Source organism: Anopheles moucheti, chromosome 2, assembly GCF_943734755.1.
Source record: "Anopheles moucheti chromosome 2, idAnoMoucSN_F20_07, whole genome shotgun sequence".
Lineage (NCBI taxonomy): Eukaryota > Metazoa > Arthropoda > Insecta > Diptera > Culicidae > Anopheles > Anopheles moucheti.
Window position 1 is genome coordinate 35,329,903 of NC_069140.1, and position 18,167 is coordinate 35,348,069.

The 18,167-nt window shown below is 44.7% G+C and overlaps 1 protein-coding gene across 3 annotated transcripts in view; it reads right to left on the reverse strand.

Moving 5' to 3' along the window:
• Positions 1–2,521: 2,521 nt before the first annotated feature.
• Positions 2,522–18,167, reverse strand: part of LOC128296683 (microtubule-associated protein Jupiter) — a 117,390-nt gene continuing 101,744 nt past the window's right edge. Inside the window, exons 2-7 of one of the 3 annotated variants that reach the window (XM_053032140.1) lie at positions 11,498–11,634; positions 10,721–10,756; positions 8,935–9,225; positions 6,332–6,637; positions 5,878–5,994; positions 2,522–4,916 (exon numbers count right to left, since the gene is read on the reverse strand). In XM_053032140.1, coding sequence (XP_052888100.1) covers positions 4,771–4,916; positions 5,878–5,994; positions 6,332–6,637; positions 8,935–9,225; positions 10,721–10,756; positions 11,498–11,634 — 1,033 coding nt within the window. In that variant the 3' untranslated portion in view covers positions 2,522–4,770. Of the gene's footprint in view, positions 4,917–5,877; positions 5,995–6,331; positions 6,638–8,101; positions 8,120–8,934; positions 9,226–10,720; positions 10,757–11,497; positions 11,635–18,167 lie in introns of all 3 variants that reach the window. The other 2 variants (XM_053032142.1, XM_053032141.1) reach the window with 2 other exon arrangements.

Below are 18,167 nucleotides of genomic sequence, written 5' to 3' on the forward strand. Positions count from 1 at the left end.
ACCAGTTTTTCAAGCTTCTGATACCAGGAGAGCATCCAACGCAGGAGGATGCTTTTTCCGTGTCAATCGAGACAGAAAACTCGCCAAAAATGACTAGTTTTCCAAGCTCCTGATACCAGGAGAGCATCCAACGCAGGAGGATGCTTTTTCCGTGTCAATCGAGACAGAAAACTCGCCAAAAATGACTAGTTTTTCAAGCTTTTGATCGTAGGAGAGCATCCAACGCAGGAGGGTGATTTTTCCGTGTCAATCGAGACAGATAACGCGCCAGAAATGACCAGTTTTTCAAGCTTCTGATACCAGGAGAGCATCCAACGCAGGAGGATGCTTTTCCCGTGTCAATCGAGCCAAAAAACTCGCCAAAAATGACTAGTTTTTCAAGCTCCTGATACCAGGAGAGCATCCAACGCAGGAGGATGCCTTTCCGTGTCAATCGAGACAGGAAACGCGCCAGAAATGACCAGTTTTTCAAGCTTCTGATACCAGGAGAGCATCCAACGCAGGAGGATGCTTTTTCCGTGTCAATCGAGACAGAAAACTCGCCAAAAATCACTAGTTTTTCAAGCTTTTGATCGTAGGAGAGCATCCAACGCAGGAGGATGATTTTTCCGTGTCAATCGAGACAGATAACGCGCCAGAAATGACCAGTTTTTCAAGCTTCTGATACCAGGAGAGCATCCAACGCAGGAGGATGCTTTTTCCGTGTCAATCGAGCCAGAAAACGCGCCAAAAATGACCAGTTTTTCAAGCTCCTGATACCAGGAGAGCATCCAACGCAGGAGGATGCCTTTCCGTGTCAATCGAGACAGGAAACGCGCCAGAAATGACCAGTTTTTCAAGCTTCTGATACCAGGAGAGCATCCAACGCAGGAGGATGCTTTTTCCGTGTCAATCGAGACAGAAAACTCGCCAAAAATGACTAGTTTTTCAAGCTTTTGATCGTAGGAGAGCATCCAACGCAGGAGGGTGATTTTTCCGTGTCAATCGAGACAGATAACGCGCCAAAAATGACCAGTTTTTCAAACTCCTGATACCAGGAGAGCATCCAACGCAGGAGGATGCTTTTTCCGTGTCAATCGAGACAGAAAACTCGCCAAAAATGACTAGTTTTTCAAGCTCCTGATACCAGGAGAGCATCTAACGCAGGAGGATGCTTTTTCCGTGTCAATCGAGACAGGAAACGCGCCAGAAATGACCAGTTTTTCAAGCTTCTGATACCAGGAGAGCATCCAACGCAGGAGGATGCCTTTCCGTGTCAATCGAGACAGGAAACGCGCCAGAAATGACCAGTTTTTCAAGCTCCTGATACCAGGAGAGCATCCAACGCAGGAGGATGCCTTTCCGTGTCAATCGAGACAGGAAACGCGCCAGAAATGACCAGTTTTTCAAGCTCCTGATACCAGGAGAGCATCCAACGCAGGAGGATGCTTTTTCCGTGTCAATCGAGACAGAAAACTCGCCAAAAATGACTAGTTTTTCAAGCTCCTGATACCAGGAGAGCATCCAACGCAGGAGGATGCTTTTTCCGTGTCAATCGAGACAGAAAACTCGCCAAAAATGACTAGTTTTTCAAGCTTTTGATCGTAGGAGAGCATCCAACGCAGGAGGGTGATTTTTCCGTGTCAATCGAGACAGATAACGCGCCAAAAATGACCAGTTTTTCAAACTCCTGATACCAGGAGAGCATCCAACGCAGGAGGATGCTTTTTCCGTGTCAATCGAGACAGAAAACTCGCCAAAAATGACTAGTTTTTCAAGCTCCTGATACCAGGAGAGCATCTAACGCAGGAGGATGCTTTTTCCGTGTCAATCGAGACAGGAAACGCGCCAGAAATGACCAGTTTTTCAAACTCCTGATACCAGGAGAGCATCCAACGCAGGAGGGTGATTTTTCCGTGTCAATCGAGACAGATAACGCGCCAAAAATGACCAGTTTTTCAAACTCCTGATACCAGGAGAGCATCCAACGCAGGAGGATGCTTTTTCCGTGTCAATCGAGACAGAAAACTCGCCAAAAATGACTAGTTTTTCAAGCTCCTGATACCAGGAGAGCATACAACGCAGGAGGATGGTTTTTCCGTGTCAAAGTCATGTAAGGGTGGACAGCGACTCCACGGCAGCTATTTTCGAGCGCTGGACTCTGCGGTCCATCTTTGAAATACGAGCTAGTGGAGTTGTTTGGTGGAACAGATATACGGACGGTGATCAAGACTGGGAGGATAAAATGGCTGGGGCACGTGATGAGTATTCCGGACTCGTGCCCTAACTAGGAAGGTGCTCGTCAGCGGCCCGTTCGTCATGAGAGGTAACAGTGTTCTCCTAAATCAAACCGATCTTAACCTGTCGGAGATTGGATTCAGCCAGGTGTAGTGCAGAGTCTGGACCGCATTTCCTGGAAACGGATTGGTAATCCGGGCCATGTCAACTGCGCATGGGCCAAGAAGAAAAACTTACATGCATACGATTATTTAACGAAATCAATAGAGAAACAAATTCGCAACTCCGTTACTTACGTCCCGAATGTTTCGGACGATCGAGTCAGAAACTGAACCACGTTAAGGTTTTATTAAATTAAAATGTATTATTACAAAAGAGCAAAAAAAATCATTCCGTTATGTGTTTTTTAGAAGATACATGATGTTCGCTTATATGGTGTGTGTATTCATGCGTTTTTTGCGTGTACGTGTGGTGTGTTTTGGGGTTGATTGGTTTAGGCACAAACAAAACTAAATATGATCCGATACCGTTCGGTACTGGATGGCTTTCGTCTTCCTACGCAAATGGGAAAATACAACACTACCTTTACGCACTGCATAAATGCAACAGAAACGCTGGAAGTTAGCAACCGATGTGTGCATACGTAACAATATCCAATCACACACACACACACCCAAGCCAATATAAAAAAAGAAGTAAATTAAAGGTAGAAGAAAGATTGGAAAGACACAACAGTTGTTACACAAAACAAACGTACAAAAGAACACAAGATTTTGCTCCGTTTTCCCTACTCCTGCCACTCATACACACACACACATCGTGCTATTCGTCCTTCGTCCTTTAGCTATTCGTATTGCATTCTGTTTTGCAATAGAGCCTGATAATTTTATAAAAATTATAATTGCAAGCACGGTTTAAAGTTCGAATGGAATTTATCAATCAGCAGCAGTAGACATTCCAAAGAGTGAACCACAAGAGGAAGCACAAACTCAGTTCTTCATCGCTGGCAGATGTTTTCGCGGGGGGAGGAGCAGTGACATGCAAGCTCGTTTCGTCTTTCGACCGTTTTACGAGTCGTCCGATCGATGATCGATTGTTCTCGCACTCGCAACGAATATTGTAAAAAATGGGACGATATTGCCACCGAACGCAATTGAAATGAAACGATTTCAAGTTAAGGCCAACAGTGGGAGGTTTTTAAAGATTTTAAATCTACAATTTGGAGAACCGAGAACAATGTGTTCCTACCGAACGCATTGCGCCCTATAGAATCAAATTAGCAGCTGCAGCAGCAGTACTATTGGTAGTAGTAGTGATTAATTTTACACAACTAACAAATTTTGCCCCGCCATATATAGATCGTTTTCGCATTTCCCTTTTTTCCACCCTTAATTGCAATATTTCGTTTATAATATTGAATTTGATTTTGCCTTCGCTACGCTGATACTATTATATTCTCCTAAATACACAATTTTTCCGTGTGTGTGTGTGTGTTTGTTTGTTTGTTTGTATTTGTGTATCTATTTTGTTGCTTTCACAGTTACACTATTTATATAAACTCACATTGCTTTGATAAATATGGATTTTAAGGTTTCCGCACGTATGTGTGTGTGTTTTTTCCTTATCTTCATCTCATTCTGATATCTGCTTGGTTTCTGTCTCTAATCGATCGTTTAATTTCCATCGATCGATGCAATTGTTTTCTCTTGCACACTTCGATCGCACAGCATAACGCGGCGCCACGGCGAGCTCGAGCGATTATTATAGTATTCATTAATACAAAGAATTTATTACTGCATGTATATAGTGCCATATTAGTTTCCACCTCCTTTTCTCTTTCGTTCGCTTCTTTTTTTGCATCTCGGCTCAACTGTATTTCGCGCACTCAATCTGGAAATCTCGTATGTTTAGTTACCCCTACTACACACACTAGCAGATCAAACAAAAACCCTCTCTTTCTTTTACACAATCGTTTAACTTCGATTAACACCAAATTTCGTTTCATTTGTTTGTTTGATATTATAAATTGTTTCGTTTTCAAATGTCCCTCGAAAGACTTGTACGTGTACGGGGCGGTAAGGGAGGAGGATTGAGTGTTGCTTTACTTTTGAGGTAACGCTACGTAATTGCAACATCATTTTCGCACCGAAAAGGTATACCATCTTTACGCATTCTTTATTATTGTTAGACCGAACAAGATTCTATTACCATTTCGTTTTACTGATGTCGAATGTTGACACGTAATCGAGAGACCGAGTACCAACATCATTAACCGTTGCACTGATCATGCAGTTCTCGTTTTTTTATTGATCACATCATGCTAATTTTCCGTGTGTTTATCTGCTGCGTATGCTTCTCTACCTCTGGTTGTCGGATGGATGTTTGTCGTGTCGTGAAAATCTGACATCTCACTTCGGGTGTTCATGTTCCCTGCAGCGAGGAACAGTATCGCTGTTCGGAGTTTCTTTGATTTGTTACTGACGGATGCGATTGGATGTTACGACTGTGTTCAGCACGTTCTCGCGACCACACAGGCAAAAGATTCATGTTTCTTTACCACAGACCGGACGAGAAGCCACCGGGCGGAATGCGATTCTTATTGATAACATGGCCACCTCCGTTCAGCGACGGTACCGTTGTGTTGATTTCAGCTGCACCGTTCGATTTGCTGTATCCTTCACCAGTTACGGGGTTGCCGTCTACGGTAAGAAGATGAGAAAAAAAGTTTAGTTAGTTTAGTTGCATGGAAATTAAAAATCGAAACTATGTGGGTTGGAGCTAGGAATTAAATTTCCCTTCCAATTTAGGACATTTTTGTTGGGAGTCAGGTACGAAAGATCACATCTCAATTGTGAGATAAAAAATGTGATAAGCTCCTTGAAGAGCGACTTTACGCGAGCGACCGGTTTAACATTTTACAATTGATGATAGCCTTGCGCTGAACGTTTTGTTGAAGACTTCCGGCGTTTGTTTAATGTAAGTGATGTGCATAGAATAGTTGAACTGTAGCTGAAGCGTAAGTAATGTTATACAAATCGAAACACCAGTTGTTAGAAACTGATGACCGCCCACTTGAACGATTCCGGAAATCTTTCGCGCAAGGCCCTGTGCGAAGTTACTAAACGTCTGCGCATTTTCTGTGAGCGATGCGCTCGGTTAACAGAGATACTTGTGACTCAAATACCAACTTCAGAGTGTCAGGTTTATCCAAAGTCCTTTAAACATCTTTAAATGTTGGCTGAAACGGTTCAACATAACGGTCAGACTTTTACCTGTCTTATATATCTTTGCATACAAACTGTTTGTGCTCAAAGCCATTAAAACCGTGAAATCCTTACTGTTGTTACAGCCATTATGCTTCTCGTTAGTTATATATGTTCAGTTACGTGTGTTAGAAAATGAGGATGAGGTTTAGTCACCTTTTCGCAAAAGAAGTGCAAAGCAAACGTTACATTATAGGACAGAAAGTGCGACACACACACCCGTTTGACCACACGCTTTTAAAAGCTTAACAAATTGGCAGCAATTGCAATAAGACAAGGATTAAAGGGGGAAGAGCTTTTTAGGTGGTTGGAACATTTGAGGGGATCGAAGACTCCTTGGCGGGGAAAAGGGGTCCTTGGCTGGATAAGGATAGCGGGGGGGTGCGGCACGATTTACCTCCTGCTCCACGTCTCGAGCTAAGCTTCCGTGGTTTGTCGGCGTAATCTTCGACCCCGTTGCCGGTAACTGGGTTCCGTTGCGCAAACCGTGGCGAGCGTGGTGACCTTGGCGATGCTAAATGGCGACAGTTGTTGTGAGGAAAAGCGTTTGAAGTTTGAAGTTGAAAAAATCGAAACATGGGAAGGTTAGTGTGCAAGCAGGCCAGATAAACAGAACAAAAAGCACAACAGAACTAATAATCAACAACTGTTACAAGTCTCATCTCACAATATAGAAAACAGAACGAAGAAAATGGCTAGATTAACATGGGTCTAGCTGTTGGTAACATTTTAGTATGAAAGCTGTAACGTGTATCATTCGCATGCCATCATTTGATGTTTGGAGCTAAGAGTTTAGCTAGTAAGTAATAAAAGATCGTCCCCAGTTAGAGTTGCTCACGCTTCGTGGCTACCTTTGCCATTGTTGCTGTTTAGTCCGTGCGGTACAACCGTATCGTCATGTTCGGTCACACTGATGATGATGTCATCACTGATGCAGAGATTAATGTTCGATGCATAGGTCGGATTCAGCGTTTCGCCACTCGGATAGAACTGCAGCTGGCGTCTGGGCGAGAGCGGTGGCATCATGCCGGCCGCCGTATCAAACGGAGCCCATATGCCACCGGGACCGGCCATCGATTGCATGTTCTGTTGCTGCTGCTGAGTATGTGATCGTGTGGACGAGTAGGCTGAATCCGGTGATGCGTCTTCTTCATTACCTTCTCCACGTTACCGTTGCGGTTTGTCAACCGTAGTAGTGTTGTGGACGGTGAAAGCGTAGTTTTAGTAGCGAGGAGATGAAGCAGTTAAAAGGATGCGCGTACAGACAGAGCAGACAGAGCACAGAACGCATACACGGAAAGGGACGACGACGATTATCGACGATAGCCAGTATACAGTAGAGTAGCGTACGATGCATACCATATTACAGGAATATTACATACAGATACACACAAACACACGCAAGCGCATTCCAGTTCGGGGCAGGTTAAGAATTAGGAAAGAGATAAAACAGAAACATTCGGTTCCATCAGAGGATGCAGGGGTTGTTGTTTGTATACTAAATGAACTACAGTACTACTTCACGTGCGGCAGATGAACTTTGCAGCCAAATTGCGAGCTCTAAAATCGCATACTCCATTAGACACCTACTACACTCCAGGTGTTCCAACGGGTTCGCTGATGATGTGCTTGATCTTACAACGTAATGTCACACCTGTACAATCAACTGGGAGAGCGCGTTCGATGGTGGAGTAATGGCACGAAATTAATGTACAATGAGTTGCGAATTGTGTGTGCCGGAAGACGACACCGACACTGTACCCCTAATGCACCTGAATCATTACACAAAGTCATCGTTGCGGAAGACTATGTCTTGTAGCAATCCAGTTCTTGGTCGCAAAACAAGTAACCAGCAGGTTACAATCTAGATCAAGAACTAATTGCCAGTATTAAGCCATCAACCAGGGGGCTCCCATCGGCATCGGAATTATCGTTTGTGTGCTTGGACTATTTCTCCCGTGAAGATGAAAAACGAAACAAAAAACTGATGGTTCAAGAATTCTTCTACCTACGCCTAGACAGTCACGATTTGGAATGAAGGTGAACCTTGATTAAGGGGTGTCTTAAGATTGGCTAATTTTTTCCTTTACCTCTTTTCACCTGTCTTCTTTTGCCGACTGTCTACAAAGGGTGCACCTGAGCGGAAAATGAAGCTAATTTTGTTTATGTTTTACTCGTCACATTGGCTGCGGCGGCTTGAAAGGGTATTGGCTCGGTAAATTACTGTGTACCGGTGTGTAGACGATTTTCCCGTGCTTCATCAAAGCCACCGGGGGACAGAGAATGATGAAGAGCAAATATTTGCAAATAGCACACCTAGGAGGGAAACATAGAAGCGTGCAATTTTACTGTAATTCAAGCGTAAAAAATCGTAACTTTATTCTATTCTTTAAGCAAACAAATTTTGGATGGATAAAATAAAAGCTCAAGAAATACACAAGAAATTGTACAACATGTTCTAGATGGGTAATTTTGTGAGCTAATGATAATGGTGTGACCCAATGCTATGGGTGGTGGGTTGTGACAGTTTTTTTTTCTATTCCACCGTTGAAGCAACTACTAAATGGGGAAGCGACGGTAACACCATAATTACCACCCATCGGGTGGGCGCACAAACTTACTTAATCTCCTCAGGAAAACTGCGTAAAAGAGCAAATTGAGAAAACACACAGTTGGGTTAACCATAAGGCGGTAATAGCACAAACAGGCGATGATGCATCGTCGGAACCAACAAAACAAAAACCGAAAACAATAACCGTACTCAATGTCCCGTGGGTCATAACTCAAAACAAAAACAAAGCAATCGGTGTCGCACGGGGAAATAAAAACGGCGCCATTTGATTTGGAACGTCGTTAAGGTTATTTTTTTGGTCAGACCTAGGTGCACCCGACCCGGAGCAGCATGCCACGGGATGGTGGATAATCGAAGGTAACGATCGGGTTGTTGCGTGTGCGAACAGTAGCGGATCTGGCGGCGATCCGGAACCGATGCACATGATCGAACAGTTTTGCATGCGATTGTCATCGGCCGTGGCGGAACCAGATGAATTCGATGCGCGCGCAACCCCCAGCTCAATAATCGAGTGTGAGGTGATACATCAATATTGGGTCATGGATGGAAGTTCCTGCACAATTCCCGCAAATCGCTCACCGATCCGCCACGGTAACCTTCCAACCGAGCGTGAAGTTCATGTTCAAAAGCGTCATGTTAAGGTCTCGGTACGCGTACTCGCCCCTTCCTCTTAATGGTGCGTCGTGTATTCTGATCACACTTCAGTCCACACTCTGCCCAAGAATTCCCCAAATATTCGCAGGAAAACTGCGTCACACACAAATTTTGCTACACAAACAGCCAAACAAACAAACAAGTGCGACACTCCAACAACACAACACTCACACGCACAAAACTGGTTCCTGTTTTACAGCAGTGAGTAGCGGAACCGGATATACTTACTATGGCTGGATCCATTATCCGAAGAAGCCGACGAGATGTGTCCATTGCCGTTGCTGTGTCCGTTGGTGTGATGTCCATTGGCCGTGCCGTTACCGTTCTGGTGGGCTACTCCGTTCGATTTGCCGTTCTGGTGCGGCTTGCCACCATCGGTATGATCACCGCCGGCCGGGTTGCCGATCGGCAGGTTGCTCTTCATGTGATTCTTGGCCGGTGTGAACGGACGGTTCAGTTCACCGAACAGACGGTTGTGCGAATCCTGGCCCTGTCCGTTGCGGCGTGGAGTTTCCGAACCTACGGCGAAAACAATGAGATGATTAGTGCTGGCTGGTCTTATCAAGACTAAAATCTTGATCTACTGCGATCAACGGCAATTTCTTCTTCGCGGGAAGGATAGCTTCTTGCGTCAAACATTGGCTGTGTCTTTACACCAGTTGGACATCTCAACACAACTATCCATAGTCCCGTGGCGCGCTATTGGGATTGCTGGTGCAATAAATTGGAACGGAATTCTGGAGGTACAATAAAACAACTATCATTCTGCAATACGGATGGATTTAGTGTCGACTGTTAACAACTCGATGACTCTTACGCTACTTAGCAAGCACAAGGACATGAACATTCCGAACTGGTAACATCCACCGATTAACGCTTCTACGACAACATTACCTTCAACAGAATTGCGATCAAATTACAGTCTACACTAGCAAGGTTATTGGGTTTCGCGTTGGACAAACCCTTCCGCGACAATTGTCCTCCACATAAAGACAGGCTGAAGGTATCTTCTACATACCCGTTTCGCTGGGGACAGATAATGAGATAATGCTCTCTCTCTCTATCTTTACGGTAATGTGATTACAAGCGCCAACTAAACTGACACCTTGCGTTTACAAATGGAATGATGGGCGAACTGGTGAATGGATGGGCCTACCTTTGGGTCGTAAACAAAAAAGAAAAAAAAAGGTGACAACATCATCCATTTTCCCATTGTCCTCCGGAAAAACAGACCGATTGTCACCTTTAGATTTTCTTTTTCTTCGATTTTAACTCTTTTTGTAGGGAGGTGCGTGGAAAGACCGTTCGGGTAAAGGCAAGAAGAAAAAAAATGGCCATGCACAAAATAGGAACAAAACAACAACATTCAGGAAGAGATGCGAATGGAATATCTTGCTAGTAATTTGGATGGTTCCAAATAAGACTACGACACAATACCGTCACTTGATTACAGTGTGGATCGGGCGGGGGGTTTTTTTTTTTTTTTGCTTCTTTTGGACATGAAACAATCGCATACGACAGTGATCATGAGAAAATGAGGCGCTGATCAAAATGGTATGAAAATGGCCCAATAGCTGTTTTCCAGCCCATGGGAGCCCCGGGCGTAACGTAATCGGGAATGATGAGCGATAATTTGATTTGATTACTTTATGACCGGGCAAGCTAGCGAACAATGGTGCGGTATATTTGTACGATGAGCACTAACGGACAGGGAATGATTAACAGAAAGGACTGTGAACTCTAAAATCGAATTTAATAAAACAACAAAACAAGACAACGCACAATCGAATAACGGGCAATACATTAGCATACGGAGAAAAAGTACAAATATAATTATTATTACAAGCTAGTCTAGCAATTACTTATTTGCTTCTTGGTTTAATGTTGTTGGAAATAGCAAAAAGAAAGTGAAACCAAATCGATTGAACAAGAAACGAGCGTTCACATACAGAACAAACGGAACTATCAAAAGAGTAAAGAACGGGAAAGAGTATGAAAGTTTCGAATAAAGTACCAAGAAAATAGTATCGATGAGCTCCTTGCCGAAATACTGCACACACCAGTGAAAACAAATCCAGAGGAAAGATTTTGCATTGGAGAAATTGAAAAGCATAAGAAAAGTTGATAATGAAATGGTAAAAACATGTGTTTATGTTGGATTTTTGTCTTTCTCTTTTTTTTTGCAGCTTCGTTTAGCAAATATAAACTTTCTTCAAGTTTGGACAAAACGACAATCCGGAGTGTTCGGGACTGTAAAGCAAATAAAACTTTACGAAACTCACTGCAGTTGTGTGCCATAAATCGGCGTGTGTGTGTCTGCTTCTGCATCAAATAAACACAGCTGGAAAGGAAAATCCCTGGGATCGCTCGTTGCGTCCGTTTGTAGCCGGGCTGAAGTGCCACGCACTAACACAACTGTACCCGTTTGCAAACAAATAAACATAAAAAATGCACTCGCAACATAAATGTACAAACACACACACACTCACGCATATACACCCTTCCGGAAATATGCATTCCCATGTTTTTTTTTATGCTCGTCCGGGGACACTCGGACGACATATGTATGAAGCCCGCGAAGAGTGTGGTGGTATTGATCCTCGGCGCAACGGACATGTTCAGTTTCCGCTTTAACACAAACACCGTTAGGGAAACATAATAAGCCGCAGTCATTTGATCCATTTTTCATAACAAACTTGAGCCTTATTATGTTTGCTAAAAACCATCCCCTACTGCTGCTGTTGCGGCGGCGGTACCTGAAACACCCTCAGCAACACAACGGCAATCTTACCATTCTTGTGGGCGTCCGATGGGGCCGTAAAAATGTTCGACTGCATCCTGTTCTTGCTCATGGTGCGTGGCGTATTGGGTCCAAGTTGATCCGCACCGAAAAGATCGCTGCTGCCACCGCCTGGTGGTTTCAGAACTCTGCAACAGAAAGAAAAGAAACAGAATGACAAAAATAAGTCGCATGGCTCCATTGGATCTCCTTTCAACGCTGATTGAGATGTCCAGAATAATCGGAAAACGTACGGAAAAGTGGAAAACGTTTGTGCTACTAAATCGATAAAGATGGCCGCGATTTGGGCGTCGTGTAGCCGTAGACACTTGAAACGGTGGTTAATAGTTCACTTTACACCAAGCGTTATCCTCCCAAAACCAATTGGTATCACAGTTCTATCCAGCCACGGGGACACCTTTCGCTATATGCCGTTCTGCTGCAGATCTGTTTCCAACTGAATAATCTCCACTATCGGTAATGATTTGTGTGCACTGTTTCGAAATACGCTGCTCAGTTGACTGACCAGGCTGACTAGATTCTCCGTTATGGCTGCGAGGCAACGGAAAGGATATGCGAACAGCCTGTTATGCTCACGCAGAGACCTCCACACACCAACCAAACGGTGATGATGTGCACGTGTATGCGTGAGGGTTCTCTCCAGCTTACAACTGCTGTTTCATTCTTACTGCTTTAGAATGTTGAATGAGCAGGGTCCCTTCTCAGTTCGTACCAACACACACACACACACACACAACAGCGACTATGCGCTAGTGTGTTTATGTTGCTTCGCGTCGCATAAAGAAACGGGTCCCTCACAACCAGGTGCCGCCAGGTACAAACGACGCCAGGGGTAGAGCGTGATGAAACGGGAGTTGCTAATTGGCGATGGCAGACGGACGGGCAAAAGGAAGCGTCTCGGAAACCGAAGCGCACTGCTGATGACGAGAGGGTTCTCGGGACGCGCTCGTTGGTTTTTGGCCCCGTGGTGCGGGGATCGCGTGGCACGGGACACGCAGGGTGTACCGGCACGGAAAGGTAGAAGGAAGGCGGTCCAAAACACGATTGCCATGCTAACGCGTACCAGCGTACCAGGAGGACATCTCCGTACATTAACCAACACACACAACACAGCCGATCGCGGGTAATGAAAAGATGATTTTTGGGTCAAGTATTTACTTTAGGGGTGCTCGAAAGGATTTTTCCAGCCAAGAACCTGACGTGCCCACACGTGTTGCGAACGGTGCCGACAAAGTGGAAAGTATGTCCGGACGGGTTGGGATTTTTTTTTTTGGGGCAACTGGGGTATTACATGTTGCCGGGTATGCGAGGCAGGAAATCAAGGCTCCGAAATCAGATGTTGGCCGGGGTCAAACCGTCGTCGGTTCGTTGAACAATTACGTCCCATCCCCCTGCCATCCCCCACTCCAAGGCGGCCACAGGATGTGGGTGGAGTGAATGTCGTCCCGGGCTAGCAGGTTTCTTTTACTCTCTTCCACGTTGGTCAGCTTCGCCTTTCGGTACGTGCAACACCACACCAAACACAAGTCGGGGCACCTACGGTCGTAATAAAATTACAATTCTGAGTCACGCACATTTCTTGCCGAAATATTGTTTTGGGCAGTACTGTGTTTGTGGGCCATTTGTCACGATTCGTGTGCGGGCACACTTTCCACTGGTCCGAGCACCTTTGCCGTGGAAAGCGCACCGAAATGTCGGCTTCGGTGTCTGGGTTAATGAGTGGCTAAGGACTGCGACGACCTTGAACAGTCATTTGTGGGTCGGTTGTTTGTCGCCGATAAGCGTGTATGAAGGAACCGGCCACTTCCAGCTCAAACGTGCCCTAGACACGTTCGTTGCGGGTGGTTATCGAGGGTGTTCGGAAAAAAAAGGCACGAGTAGTTGCAATTGCTCAGGACCGCTGTGACCAACATTTGGGTGTGCTTCTGCCCACCCATAACCTCATTCGTGAACGCGTACCTTTAATCGACGTGAGAAATGAGGTTTCCGGCGATGACACATGCCGCACGGATGGTGCAAGAAGCTTCAAGCTTTTCCCTAATCAGAGTTCCCGTTACGCGTGACGCACATCGACAATTCCTGGGGGGCGGGAGCGTGGGGAGAGTAAAAGTGAAAGAAATTTCCCATCACAGCGCGATACAGCGCCGGGAGGAGAACGTCGATCATCTCCACCTTTCATCAAATTTTTCATCGCTCCAAAACGCCAAACTTAATCGATCGATTGGTGATCGCAAATTCCGTTCAGTCTAACCACCCATCCACACACGCACGTAAATAAAGGGACGCCTTCGGTGTGGAGAAAATTGAAAATTTGCTGGCTCACCGCTGGACCGTCCCAAAATAACAACAACAACAACAACAAAAAAAAACGGTTTTTGGGATCCCAATTTTGGGGCCGCCTGATTGGGCGTCGGATTTTACGATCGATGGGAACGTTCTCACGGCGCTGATCGGATAGATTGAAAGTGACTCGCGATCGCTTCCTTTTCACGCTGTTTCGTCGCATAACAACAACAGCAAACAGGGAAGGAATGAAAAATCTGTCACAAATAGGATCAAACGGGGTGGTGTGTGAATTTTTTCGCTCTAACTAACTGATCGCCGGAGCACCGGAAGCTGATGAGGAGGGTTTAGCTGCTGTTACATTGCGATGGGAACCGCTGCTTTCCAATTTTGTTACGACATAGCACGAGTCGGGTCACAAAGCGATTCTCTGCTTTACAAATAATTAATAAACTAGTTAATTGTTTGTTGAACAACATTCTTCCCATGCAGCTTCTAAATCAAGCGCCTGCAGTTATGCAATCTGTATCACAAAATGAAAAAGGATGTGTCGGAGATATTTCTCCGGTCATTTGTCTTCCGTCGCCCGATATGATCTTGCGTTCGTTGACAAATTCCAATTAAAAATATTAACCCACCACCGGCACACAGCGTACCATAATGAAGAGGTTCGTTTTATTAAAACCATGCCTCCATAGTTCCAAACACGACCGACTTCAACGTGGCTCTCAAGTGCCTATTCCATATCGGCGTTCCGATTATACTAACGAGATTTAAATTCCTCAAAACGCCATAAACCACCTCTACACATACAAATTCTCCATTCAAACCATACCGCGGAACCATAAACCATAACGATTTGAGCATAACGACCAACTTGAAATCAATCTGCGCAGTGTGGTGCATGCGTGGGGGACTCGCCGACGATTGAGACGTCGAAACGACGACAACAACAAATTGGAAAGCGTATGCAGCTGAAGTCGCTAGGGCGCTAAATAAGAATGATAATCCCAATGACCCAAAACACCCATCGTCTCCGCAGCACACAACACACTTGACGACTATGGGAGGTTTGGGCATATATGTTTTTTTTCCAGATCGTTATAGACCTTCCGGAAACTCCGGGACTGTTCCGATGGTGAGGAATTTATGCTCTGTCGCCTACTACTACCCCACCGAAGCTTTCTCAAGTGGCCATGGTAGTGTTTCCCGCTGGGAACCATCACCCGGCTGGAGGCTGAACGAAGTCGTCGACTGGTCTGCTCCGTTCCCGCGAACAGAGCAAGCAAAACACGCACAACACCGTCATCTGCTGGATGGTTTCCATCTGATAAACATAAGAAATGAATGGCAAGAAACAACTAACACAGCAGTGATCGCGCCTTTTCTTCATCTCCGACCCGGCGACCGCAAGGTGTCACAGCACAAGCGCACCCGGGCGGAGTGAAAACGTTGATGAAATTTACATAAATTACGATGCACCTCCGATGACCGCTGGTGCATCGATCAAACATGCGTCTCCCCGGGGGTTGATGAGAGGCGAGATGCTTTGGTTTACACCATGCCCTCATGCCCTCACAAACACTCGTTAGCACCTTCGGAAGCGGGAACCAAACAACCCGATCAATCCAAGCGCACCAATTTAGAATCTGCCAGTTGGCACCTTTTACACTTCCATCACATACCCCCCGATGTGGTGGTGCAATGCGCCCGTGTGCATCATAAATGGCCATCGCAAATGGGCACCAAATTTGTAGCAACCCTGGTAAAATTCCAGAGCGCTGAACAGGATCGAATTGGTGGAAGCTCCTTCCGGGGGTGGGAATGCTTCGCAGGGCAAGATTCGAAAGGCAAGTGAATACATTTGTTTGGAACCATTTCCCTTTGCCGCAGACTTTATGGTTGCTGCTGCTTGAAGAGGCACGGACATTGTTCTAGAGCAGCGCTACAGCGAACACGAGAAATTGATATTATAAAGCAGCTTCTAGCACTATTCAATTAGTGCTTGCAGCGAGCTGTAAACTATTCCTAAATTATATACTTAGCAGGAAGCGGGAAGCGTAGAGAAGATCGGCTTGAACGATTTTATTGAATTGTGCACATATGAAACGAGATTCTTCTCTTGCATTAGGCACAGAATTAAAGAATGCAGTGCCATGATTTTTTCATGTTCATAACAACGTTTGTTACATCATAATCATTTTGAAATTAGTGTTTTATGGTTTGATGACGAAACTGTACTTATTGGGCTTTTCTATTATTACCTTTACCACAGATAAGCGCGCAGTTTACTAATATCATTAATGCTACATGTAGGCTAACTCCTGTAATACGATCTCCAAATGTCTTACAAATGTTCAAAAATTAGAAAACGTTTGCATTATGGATCAAAGTTTTTGGGTTTCCATTAAACAACGTGTAAGTGATATTTCTACATCTCTCAAGCGCTTTCTGGACTATGAGAAAGCTTAATATTTAATATAGATGTGAGTGTTTGCAAAAATAATTTACCAATTCTTTATCAACCAATTATTGCGATCAATATAATGCTAACATGAACATTTATTTTAAAAATACGGTTACTATAAATCTCCGTTCTTCATTAAAAGGTTTTGTCAAAGCACCTCTCGCGTTCCAAAAGAAAAGCTCAGCATTTTTGTCTGAAGTTTGAGAATCATAATAAGTGTCCATGATGAAAATTTCGCTTCCTATAATTCCTATTAAAAATGAAGCAACTAAACTCAGCGTTAAACGTGTTACAAAGCTCATGGATGTAGCCGGTGCTATTGTGTTACGACTATCCCAACTTACGGGCTCATCAAGTGTAGATCACCCAAGATGTCTGCTCTGTTTGGAACATATAATCCACCCTCATCTGCCATTAACACTCGCTTTGAGATTTGAGTAGAATAATAACAATTTCATGGTTTTGCGGTTTGCGAGCTCAAATCCAACCCAAGCACAACAACCATGTGCATACGAAGAAACAAAACACAAACCACAGATGCAACTGCAAACTACTAAAGCTAGAAATAAAAACACTCCACACAGCACCTTGGCAAACGTAAAACAATTAATACGATCATAAACACGTTGATCGTTGATGAATATTTACAGCACGCACGGGCAAAATGAAAATGTGTGGCGATCGTTGCCCCGACCAACCAAACCGGTAGCGATGCAATGGTCATCCTTCTGCTCGTTTAATGGAATCCACTGCCTCACAGTGAAACATACCCTTCCATAGCAGTACTTCTTTGCGGAACCACCACCAGAGCACAGCACGCGAGAATGTTGTGTGGGAAGAAAATAAATTAAATTTAGTTCCACCATTTCGCTCCAGCGCAGCGCTGTTCGATGGTGGAACCCATCGTGGGTCAGAAATCGGTTTAGATATGAAGATGATCCATTTAAAAGAAGAATATTTCATTTTCCATTCTTCCCGGCGCGTGCATTCGTGGTGCGGCGTGCGGATGGTGAAGCCGTTTGTTTTGTTCTTCACATATCGGTATGGTGGCTAACATACCCTCCCCCTCCAGCGGGTTGGGAAGTCGATTTTACATTGATTGTCCGTCCGCAGCAGCTCGTCAAATAACTGAAGCATTCGGCTTACGGTGATCCATGTGCCGCTGGAATGCAACAATTGCCAACCAAGAGTGGCATAGGAGCTGAAGCTGTGAAAAGGCCACGGTTCTATGCATTTTTCTAGCAGAGCCGTAGATACACCGGGAGACAAAGGAACAGCAGCACCTTCGCCCTTTGCACAATCGACAACAATACTTGCTTCTTGAACTCCACTCGGCAGTAGCCGACTCGATAGGCGAGGCCGAGAATGATGAACCCGTTACCCATTCCGTTCGTGTTAGGCTCGGGTGGAATAAAAACTATGTAGCGTGTTGCGGGGTGTTTCGCTGCGCGGTAAGAGTTCTTGAAGATAAGATAATGGAAAATGTACCGCGTCTGCATGAATGGTGATGCAAGAAAATGTTAATAAAATACACCATTACGATCCCGTTTGCATCATCATCTTCATCAGACAGGTCGACCCTCGCACGCCGCCCGCTGTCATCGTTTTCTTCATCGATCGTGTTTGTTATTGTGGCTTCTTTTTTTTTTTTTTGTTGCTTAGCTAATCCATTTCCCAACCTCGCGCTACACAGAGCGATGGAGTTGGAAAATGCTCCATCGAGCGAAGATGTCAGCCACAACATAACACCTCACCGAACGATGGTCCAATTTAGTTGATCATTCAGTATGTAAATATGAACGTGAAAACCAAGTACGGATATTGAAAGCGAATATTGACAGTTAACAAAATCCAATGTTTGACTTCATTCCAGGCACTAGTTGGAAAAATATAGCAACTAAACTATACCAT